Consider the following 11873-nt stretch of genomic DNA (forward strand, 5'->3'; position numbering starts at 1 on the left):
ATCAATAGTATATTTTACATAATTGAGCCTATTAATCTTACATACATGTGTAAAAGGCAAATCATATGTGTAGACATACTAAATAAATAGAACAGATCATAAACAATGCATTTTTGTTAATTCTGATTTTTAATATCTCCGTATTCCTTATTATCTATTTCTTTTAAGAGGACAACCTCTTTTATCAAATAGCGTACCTGTACCTGTGTTTGAAGATCTAAGACAGTTAAATGTTATTAAACGAAATATTGTTAATCGATTGGTGTACTTAGACCTTCCTTTCAAAAGTTAACATAAAGGTATTTGTTTTAATTTAAATTCTGCCGTAAAGCATTTAACATTAACATCGGAATGACGGAAAATATGTGCATCATTCAATTCAGACTGCTAAACAAAATGTCTAAGGTTTGATATAAACTCACCAACTGTAGTTTATGACTCGTGTTTGTTTACTTAATTAAATTGAATTGATTGAATACCTTTAACAGTTTTATTTTACAATGCAATACATCCAGCCCCATACCCATTATAATTATAAATGACGAAACATAAGTATGAATCAATTCAAAGTCAAATTTATTAGAATAATAAATAAATAACATGCATTTTTCATCGCTTCAAATATATTCTCAAAATGAGATTCTGTAGTTATTGCCTTTTTCCAGTGACTGTGATTAAAGATGGAGAGGTGGTGGACTGTACACATGACTGTGTGTGTTGTAAAGGAGGTGCTGCTCGCTGTGCAAATGGTCGCTATTGCTTTGATGGGTGTGTTGATACTCTTTATGGACAAAGTTGTCACAACCTTTGTCCTTGAAACTGCTATACGTGCGAACAAACATTTGCCAATTGATGTTACACATGCAAGGACTAATTTCATGAAAAAAATAATATGTGTAGCAAGAAGTGTTCGATCGGGAGTGCTTGAGGTACATTCATTGATGACGGGTCCTGCGAATGTCGTCCCAACTTTACGGGATAACTGTTCAAACCGACTTTATTGAATGTACTCTGACTTATACTGTTCAGATAAAGTGTCGGTGGCACATGCTCAAGATTTGATAGCATATGCACGGTCGGTTGTATAGATGGGTATTCAAAATCCAATTGCACAGATATTTGCATTTCAAACTGCATAACATATCAACATTATGATATATCGTAATTTAAGTCATGCAATAATAGTAGTTTTCATTGAATTATTGCTAAAACCTTTGAGGATGTTATGTGTGTGATGCAGCACCTTCAGAGATACTAGTAAAAGATTTATGTCCTTATGTCTATAATGGTAAGACCCATTCTGTCATCAAGGGTACATATGCGGTTTCTATTTAGCATTTACACTCATCAAGGCTTAGTGACGCGTTAATTAATAAATTATTGCTATTATTGATAAAAGTCAAAAAGTAATGCAGCGTGACATCAATGCATGTACTATGCAGTATTTATCACACGATATGAAACCTGCTGACTGTTTCAATGTGGTAATGCATTTTTCCCAAGATCTTCCGATACATGTGTACTCTGTTTATGTTGCTTTGTATGGTGTGAGTTTTTTCTAAGAGGATGAAAACACATGGACAACAAAATATACAAAGTCAACACATATAGTATGTATGTTCAGTTCAATTGTACAAAAGTAAACAACAAACGAAACGTATAAGTCGCTAGATTCTGAATGTCATTTTTCTTATGCCGCTGTATAGTTCCTAATGGCTGAATGGCAGTTTTCTTCTGCCGCTGTATAGCTCCTAGAGTCTGAATGTCAGTTTTCTAATGCCGCTATAGAGCAGCTAGAGTCTGAATGTCAGTTTTCTTATGCCGCTGTATAATTCCTATGGTCTGAATGTCAGTTAACTTCTGCCGCTGTATTATTCCCAGAGTCTGAATGTCAGTTTTCTTATGCCGCTGTATAGTTCCTAGTGGCTGAATGTCAGTTTTCTTATGCCGCTGTATATTTCCTAGTGACTCAGAGTTTGTTTGGTTCGCTGTATATTTCTTAGATTTCTTAGCCACTTTGTGTCTGTTTACTCTCTTTACCGCTGTCAAGTCCATTTTTGCAAAAAAATTCTTTACTTTAGTCACTGCATATTTTTAAGCCACATAGTGTTTGTTTATTAATGTCGCTGTATTTATCTAATGACTGAGTGTTTGTTTACTGATGCTGCTGTATTGTACCTAGTGGCTAAGTGTATGTTTAGTTATCGCGCTATATATGCTATTGCTGCGTGATGTTGCTGTGTTGTTTCTAGTGACTGAGTGTATGTTTACTTATGCCACTCTATAGTTCCTTGTGAATGAGAGTCCGTTAACGTATGCCCCTGTATATGTCCTCGTGGGTGAGTGTCTAATTTGTATGCGGCTGTACATTTCACAGATGCTGAGTGTATGTTAACTTATGCCACTGTATATTTCTTAGTGGTTGAGGGTCTGCTAGGGCTAGGCTCTGATCCTAGATATTGCAACAATATTATGGATAATTTGAATCCAACTTTTCAAGTCCTGTTCATGTAGTTACCTTGTGGTAATGCATTTTTCCCCAAGATCTACCGATTCATGTGTGCTCTGTTTATGTTGTTTTGTATGGTGTGAGATTTCTCTTAGAGGATGCAAACACATGAACAAGTAGATATACAAAGTCAACACATATAGTATGTATGTTCAGTTCAATTGTACAAAAGAAAACAACAAACGAAACGTAAAAGTAGCTATTGTAAAACAATAAAATAGTAGGCCATTGTTTTTTTTCTGTTGATTAGATACGTTTTTCTCCCACCTCAGGTAAGTAGATCCATATATTTAACCATGCTAGAAATTCTTATCTTGCCCACGGGCGAAGATAAAATGCCCGTATGGAACTTCTTTTTATGGTCACCACATTGTAATTATCTCCCTTGTTGAAGACTGTCGTCTGTAGCGCATCATGGAAACCTTGTCTTGTGGCAATTATTAGAACGCTAGTTAATTATTTCTCGCTTCAAATGTCACCAGAAAACAGTTTTCACATATCTTTAAGAAATAATGCTTTACTCTTCTTAGAACTATTTAAAGACTGATCAGACCATTTACATACTCTGAATCACTGCGCGAATATCCATGACAACCACGAATTATCGCATATCCGTACGCAATTATTTTCACTAAGCACAAAAGAGTTCCAGCAAAAAAATACATGTTTTCTTTATTTTGTTTAACTGAGGTGGGAGAAAAAGCATCTACCATAGCCGCTCGTGTAAGATAGGTTCATCCCGACCCTCGCGCAGGGTGTTTTGCGGAAACTCTGTAAACCTCGTTTCCGCAAAACACCCTACGCTCGGGTCGGAATGAACCTTTCTTACACTCTCGGCCATGGAAGATACCTATACACACACATTTAGGCCATTGTTTTCTCTGTTGGTTAGATACGTTTCAAACATTGAAAATGTAGGCCATTGTGTTTATCTCTTGATAAGATACGTTTCACACACAATCTTTGTATTATAATGAACTTCAAAATGATGTAGTGTGCTGCAGAGACAGAAAATAATATTTAAATTTTTAGAGATTAAAGGAATTATTACCAAGGGCTACCATTTAAAATTATATTTATAAATCGAACAGACTGTATAAATAAAATAAAATCATATATACCATTTATTTACATCAAATTCAATTGTTTAGCATACAGTTAGGATGCATGTACGCATATGCCATTTTCATTGATTTCTTAATCTTAATTACATGTCATTGCATATGTTATAAAAAAGATATCAAAACAATAATCAATTATTAAAGTAGAATATTTTATATAAAACAAATCCATACAACATGATAGCAATAAATTAAACACTAAATAGTAGCCATGTTGAGACTGAGTTTAAACGAAGTTTGTATCATGTTTTACCTGAAAACCTTACTGTAATAATCAGACTTTAGTTAAGACAGAGTTCAAAATGTATATAGTAACTACGAATACTTATGTGAAAAATTACAGAAACAAGCTCGGTAGCAAAATGTTTAAAGATAAACCCGGTTTAATGGCCCTGGGTAAACGCCAAATACATAGAACACACAAACCAAAAATTACAAACAAGAAACATGGAAGAACAGCACAAAACACTACAAACAGCACAGTGCATATACACTATGTATAGACAAGACAGGTATGTTTATCAAGGATTGTTACGTACCGCCTTGGAACGGTAAGTAAAATGTAAATTTACTGAGTGTTTAAACCAGTTTACTTGCACAGACTTCACTCTCATCCCAACAATCCTAAATAAAGAAAAAAACGTAAAAGGTAAATCTTATCAAAGTATGCATTAACTTGATGGAACTTAAAAATAAAACAAATTATAAAAAGGTAATAGGTATGCCCCAAGTACTTCAATGATTAGAGATCCCAACTCTTTTTGCAGACAGAGAAATACCATTCAGAGTACCTAATGAAAAAACATTTCAAAGACGATGCAGTCATTGTTTGAAACTGTGAGCATCACACACAGTCTGCCTTTTAAAATAAAATATTTAAAACTGCGTGATCATAGAGTTTCATAATAAAAATATTATTATACTAAAACTGTGAACAAATAAAGAAAACATTATTAAAAATTAAAACGACATACATCAGCTAATCTTTTCTTCCAAATGATTACCTATGTAAAATATTTGAAGAAAATGACGTCACACGCCAAAACATTCCAAGCCAGCCACAGTCGGTTTAAAGATAACATGAGTCTGCAAAATTTTCATAAAATCGAAGGACTTAATACTCAAAACGGAAAGAAAAAAAATGGTACAGTCATAAGACTTGACATAATCAGATTATTAGTTAGTTATTTTGTAATGTGTGTACAAACATATATTCAACTATACATAATATATAATATCTATTGACAATAGTTCTAGTGCAATATTTCATCAACAAAGCATGTATCAAACTGCATACATATACATGTCCCTTTTGCCGATCTAACGGTTGAACACGAACATGTAGAAGTATTTTTAAAACTGTTCCATATATATATGTAAACGATTCCAACAAGAATGACGAAATGTCTTTAGTCCAGAACTTGTCACGCGTTGACCCAATATTATGTCTAATCTAATCTCTTTATCGTACAAAAATGGCGTCTATTTTCCCATTTCGATATCTAAATGAACATTTCCCAGATTATGTTCGTGTCTTGATCAGTTTTAATGGGTTGTCGACGTGATATATACGTTAGTATGTGACCCGGTAAGGGATATACGGGGCGCAGAAAACCATATTGGGGTTCGAGTTTTGCTCTCACCCGATTTGGTTTCCTTTGCGCCGTATTTCCAATGTAGGGTCACCTAACACCGTAACTTGTTTATAACACGTATCAGTGTGATAATTGCTGAAAACACTACGAAATACAATATTATAAGTTACGTGGTTAGTATGTGAACCGATATGGGAAATACAAGGCAAAGGAAACCGTATCGGGTGAAAGCGAACAGATAATCGAAATAACTACTCAATTTTAGTACGATAAAAAGAAAATTGACCAAATATGAAAACATATGGGAGTCACCGCGTGACCAGTCCTTCTTCAATTGCGTTGGTGGCGCGTTACATAGTATTATGATATGAAAGTCATAACATATTATTCTTGTGAAGTGTTCAGAACAGTAGCATAACTTAAGAATAAAATACTTTTGTAACCACATAATATATGCACATGAATGAATTAATAAGATAATAGACAAGGAATAAACATGTGCATGTAAATAAAGTGTGAACACTTGAATGTCTAAAGTAATAAAACATATGTTATACATATATGCAAGAGAGCGAAAACATGTTTAAGAGAGGTTATGGGTTCGAGTCCCATCAGGGATACTTTTTCATGACCTCTCAAATATGGACACAAGTATAGGATTTTACATATACTTTTGACTAGAGATTGATTCAATAAGCTATAAGCTTTCGTCAAAATCGACCTTAAAGTAATCTGTATATAATTTGTAACAATTCGAGAGAGCTGATACGTTTAAGGGCTTATAATGATTAACAATTGTGTTAAAAGTTGAAGAAAATACCCGGCTGCCTGTTAAACAAATCAACATTGAAAGTTCTTATTGGCCTCCAAAATCTCCATCAATATTGTGTTGTTTTACATGAATTAGTGCATTATAACTAAAACAACATACATTTATATCAGTATGTCGAGTAAGTCGAGGTAAAAAAAATCATGAAGAATCTGATGGTTACAAAATGTTTCCATACTATTAGCAGAATATTGTTTTCACAAAACAACATCCAAACTCATTATCTATGCGATTGTTGATAACATTGGTATTATATGTCTCGAAAGCACCAAAGTATGATCTCAGGAAGTATCTTACCTTAGACATAACACAAAACATGAAAGCAGACTCAAAATAACCAGTTATGTTCATGAAGAAATTGTATTCTTATATGATGTAATGTATTTTTGTAGGGGAAAAATGCCCGGACAACATTCTTTTGAATACAAAACTGATACATAAGTAACAATTCTAAAGAACAATGCATGAACTTTGGAGTTTGAATGTACTTTGATAGTCACTTTCTGCTTATTTCGCTCTCTTTGTATGGCCTTTTTCATACAGTAAGTGTCGAAAATGATGCTTAAACAATTAGTATGTGTTTTATATTGTCAGCGTCATGTTTTGTATCGCCAGTGTCGTTGAACATGCCCTCTACTTCTGGAACTGACTGTCATTTGTGTTTTTGCTAGGACTACCTTAATGCCAATTTCAAATTAAAACTATAAATATTTAAATTGCTTCTCAAACTGGAATGTTTATTAAAGTCTCTTATTATATTTTCTCTAATATCGCTTAAAGTCAATCTATGTAACAATGACTTTAACAATATACGTTGTTAAGCTGACAAATCATCGTAATATTGCTCATTTTGGTATGTTAATTCCTGTTCCCTTCCACGCAACCCCTCGTAAATCACTCCACCAACTGGATTTGGCTGATAACGAGTCCCTGCAAAGTGAAAATTTACTTATTTAAAAATCATACTGCAAGATCACAGTGTACTTTGTTTCCATTTTAAAATGAAGCAATGCAATCTGTTCAATGTATGTGCTCTTTATAAATATATAGGAAAAACTTCCGTAAATATGGGAAAACGGCATTTGCATTTATGTATATTTTCAACAACTCTTGCATTAAATGGTGTTTTTTCATTACAAAGTGTAAGATACAAACAACAATCTCTAAGCATTTCTTTACCAATATGTAACTGAATATAGTTTTGTATATTTTGAACTTATCAGTAAAAAATACCCATTTCCGTTGCTTTCTTCTTGTTCCATAAACAGCAAAACCCAATTAAAGTTGACAAAAGCATTACTCCAAGACAACCAGTGGTTATTGCAAATACAATAAAGAATAGTTTGTATTCGTCCTGTCTTGAAACGGATGTCCCTTTATCTGGAATCAACGCATCTGTTATACCGTTCTGAGTTGATCGAATATCAGACGTATTTATGCTTGTGGGTGTTGTCGTTTGAGGGCTAGTAACAAAGTCCGCTGAAATAAAGAGCACGGTGTGTTAGTAGAGCGTGTGATGAACCGACGTGTGAGCTGTTATTCGACTAAGCAATTGTTATTTATTCATATATTTAATGTGAAATCGACTTTTAAGTTTTAACAAACGGACTAACTCATGTTTCGCGTTAAGAATACTTAACTACATATGAAAAAGTTAAATACAAAAATGATACTAACATTTGTCAGGAAATCTGAAGAAGCCGTCACTTCCCCAACCATAACTTATTCGCATCGATTTAATTGGAAAGTCCAATTTTGCAAACAAAATAATGCTGCTGATATCAATTTTTGTTCCATGTCCAATCTGGTTGAAAATAACAAAATATTACACAGGGTTAAAATAAAAAATATTGTAGCAAAGTACCTTGCACATTGTGTAACTTGAGCCACCAGTAAACACTAAAAGAAATAATATTTTATTAAATAGGAAGGACGTAGTTCTTTTGTTCTATAGATAAACGTATGCCATTTGTATAAATACTAAATGTCGGTACACGGAAAGGTTCCTTGAGCCTATCATGCTTTATTGTCGAGCATATTTTGTTTGCATATTATTACAATGTATTATGCAAAAAATTATTTTGCCTAAGTCTAGCTTCAGGAAAGGCTTAGATTATAAACAATCCCCGCATACCAATCTGAATTAAATTGAGGCTTGTTGATGTGAACCTACCGCCAAAGTAGTATCCCATGTTATCCAAAACGACCTATATTCTGTCTCATTAAGGATACCTGGGGTCTGAAACGAACAATAAGTCGGTATTTAAGTGTTACTGTAAGATTAGAAACAGAAATTGGCGCTAGTTTGTTTGATTGAATGGATAGCAAGCTTACGTTAAATATGCATACCTCAAGTGTTCCGATTTTAGGTCCGTAAGAATTTGATCGCAATTCCGATACGGTGTTCCCATTTCCTCCGAGCACAGCTTCATAAGTTTTGCTTTTATATTCTCCCGGTTCATTTTGCAATAATATGTGTGCGTCATGTTTTCCTGAACAAGAAATACTAATTTAATACTTCATCTACAGCTCAGTGCAGTTGTTCTCATTCCAAAAATAATATTGTGGTAGTTCCATAACAGCATGACCATTAAGGTCAGGATAAAAATAGACACGGCCAAATCGGAACGGGTTACCGAATTATTAATACACTAGGATTAGGGAGGTCATACTAGTAGAGAGGCTTGTTTATTCGTAGACGAAGCGTGTCCATGTCCATTGTTTGCTTGTTTCTACTACGGTTCCACGGTCACAAGTTTCAAAAAGGTTTGCCTTATAATAATGTGTCTATGAGTATTTTCCATCCAAGTTCTGTACTATTACTCATAAAGAAAGCTTACGTAATATATCAAACAAGATATGAATGGAAAACAAACAAAACCTGTTTGAAATAATTCGTAAACAATAGAGATTCCTTTATCTGTTTACCTTTAGTTTCGAAATAAATTTTATTTGCATTTGCCACAAAAACCCCTTCCTTAACAAGGTCATACTGGGTGTAGTCTAAGCGTTCTTTCAATGGCTTATGTCTCCAGTCTGGAATATCCGGGCAATAGAAATCCTTACCTGTTGAAGAAAATGTTCATTGATATTAAGCTATGCAACAGTGTAATACTGTATGTATAAGTTTTATGATCATAATTCTCTATTTGAATCCGAAATAAATTATCTCTTTTTGAAACTCAGCGTGTTAATGAAATAAGCTGGACGAAAATGGTTCCTTAGTAACTACATAGTTGCTCTTTGCAGCTTTGTAACACTAGCTTCAACATTTTACAGGGTCGGTGTTCACCACGAAATAACGCTTCACTTTCATATGCAATTGTGGCATTACTATAAATTGCTAAAAATGTTCTTATAAGAGTTTGCATCATTCAATTGCACTTGTTTATGATTATTTGTTAAATACATCAATTGAATTGTTTAAGAAGTAAGTATTTCTTACGAATGGTACAATACAATTAAACACTACAGCATAACACTTTCAATTAAACCGCGCAACATTTATATGAACCCTAATATATACATTACTATTATATATGACTAGTTTATATCAAATATGTGTTTTAACAATAACGAAGCTTAAATTGGTTCTTACCTATTACACATGATGCACACAGTGACAGAATAACTAGTATGTGTGTATATTTCCTTTTCGGGAACATTCTGAAGGTAAGCTATCAAACATATGAAAATGAACTATGAAAACATGCTTGTTTTAACCCTCCAAAGGTTTCCTTTGTACAGTTTAAAGCGCAACACTAAGCATTAAGAACGAACGGAAGTAAATTTCCTGGAGTGTCCATTTAAGAGAAAATATACAACTTTAACAAACTAGTTTGTTCACTTGTATAAACGAATCCTGGCAGTTACTTTTCAAGATCAACAAACCACTTACACCAAGAAAATAGGAATATGAAACCGTTCACTCCCAAGACAATCAACGTTTAAAACACTTCAGTACATTGTATTTTGTTGCGAACGTGAGAGCAGGGACGGAACCGGATTCATTTGAAAATGCTAACATTTAATGAAGATTTATAGGAAATAGTTACGGAACTCATACTTAATGATTGCAAGATGGTGCAGAAGGATTTGTTTCCTGATAGATTACTAGTTTTAAGTATATGCATTGACTGCATTGAATTTATTAGCCTCAGTAGCAGGTGAAACAAAACCAATTGAGTAAAGCTTAACCACAAAATCATTTTTTAAACAGTAACAAACACACATTAAGATATGGTTGCTATATACAGTTGTGTTCTATGTCTTCGGCGATTACTCTGTGCCATTAAACGGGGTTGATGTTTAAACATTTGGCTATTGAGATTATTCTGCAATTTTTCACATAAGTGAAGGAAACTATTACAAAATGTGACATAATCTTACAGCACGAATCTGAGCTAAATAATGTATTGGTGAGCATTGATTTAAGTGAATGAAGTGAAAATCGGGCAATGCTAAAGTGCCGCATGCTTGTACATGTTTAGACCCTAAATAAAATGAAAATTTACATCGGTGTTGAGTGTTGAACTATTAAGGCTATGGTCAGCGTCCAAATACCATTGTTAAGGCAATGGGTTCAACACAACTTCCAGACATAACCTCTGGTTAGACACTCAGTTGAAGTCAATAAATAAGATAAGTTCTTTAAGGCAGAAATCTGCTTTAGACCTAGCTGTATCTCTCAACCGAAAAACTTAGATTATGTCTAGTTATTTATTCTCTTTGTCTGGAAGAGTATGTCTTCTTTAGGTAAAATTTAATCGTCCTCTTGATATGCTAAGCTTTTTCTTCTGTTGAATTTTGTCCTCTACTTCTGGTTAAATTAATCGAATGTAAGTTTGTAATTTTACCTTTTTCATTATGATTTATTGCAATGTTTATGCTAGGACTGAACACTGCTTAAAACATGACACGATTTGTGTTTCTTCAAGCTATATCGTTCCAAAACAATTAACACTATAGTTTGGTTCAAAATATTACTGGGACCTGCTTGTTAGCTATACACTTAAACCTTAAACATTTTGTAGAGGCACAAGGCCAATGACAATACACAAGGAACGAGAAACACACAACATGTAAAGCAGAAGGACAGACATCACATGCATTAACACAGCTTTGTCAAATAATGTTGGGGCTGTAGCCTAAGAACGGTCATTTTACATGTGAAAATTAGTACGTTAACGATTTGAATTACATAGCAGTTTGTTGAAAAATATGTAGCTCATCGGCAGCGCGAGCGGTAGTTTTTGTCTTTCCGAAAAGGTTCAATTTGGTTTAAGTCGGTAAACAATTTATTTGGAATTTAGCACACTGCTGTGACACCAGCGAATGTATAGGGGATGCATAGCTTATAGACATAAACACACACAAACACACACTCAAACCCACACACACACACGCCCACGCGCACGCACACACACACGCGCACACGCACGTGTGTGCGTTTGCGCTTATATCCTTTGGAGGTTAATCATATGAGTACACAGCAACCTTCCGAGGCACAATTTACTTCCGAGGTTAATTGTCCCGTTACCTCGGAAGTTTAAACCTCTGAACAGCGTTATAATGTTCACCAGACTCTCCTGGTTAAATATGAAGATTACCTCTAAATAACGTTGTATAGTGTGTCGTGTGTTTGAGTGTGCTTGCACACATTGACATACGAAAACAGGGCGTGGAAAAAGTTTAAAGTCGGGCATGCGCTTGGCTCTCCGTTTCGCTGCGCATGCCTAGTCCGCCCCCGCGGGCACCTGTTAAATTCGCGCATTGGGCATGCGCACTACCATCGACACCTCACGTGGTGTGGGAACAAC

The 11873-nt window shown here is 34.4% G+C and overlaps 1 protein-coding gene across 1 annotated transcript; it reads right to left on the reverse strand.

Moving 5' to 3' along the window:
* Positions 1 to 3680: 3680 nt before the first annotated feature.
* On the reverse strand, positions 3681 to 9974 carry LOC128205948 (uncharacterized protein 5-like). The gene is made up of 8 exons (XM_052908022.1): positions 9953 to 9974; positions 9653 to 9720; positions 8983 to 9120; positions 8404 to 8546; positions 8228 to 8293; positions 7732 to 7858; positions 7288 to 7533; positions 3681 to 6984 (listed from the first exon to the last, which is right to left on the reverse strand). Exons 2-8 carry the CDS (start codon positions 9717 to 9719, stop codon positions 6872 to 6874), a joined length of 900 nt encoding a protein of 299 aa, XP_052763982.1. The 5' UTR covers position 9720; positions 9953 to 9974; the 3' UTR covers positions 3681 to 6871.
* Positions 9975 to 11873: the final 1899 nt, after the last annotated feature.

This window comes from Mya arenaria, chromosome 10 (genome assembly GCF_026914265.1).
Source record: "Mya arenaria isolate MELC-2E11 chromosome 10, ASM2691426v1".
In the NCBI taxonomy this organism is placed as follows: Eukaryota; Metazoa; Mollusca; class Bivalvia; order Myida; family Myidae; genus Mya; species Mya arenaria.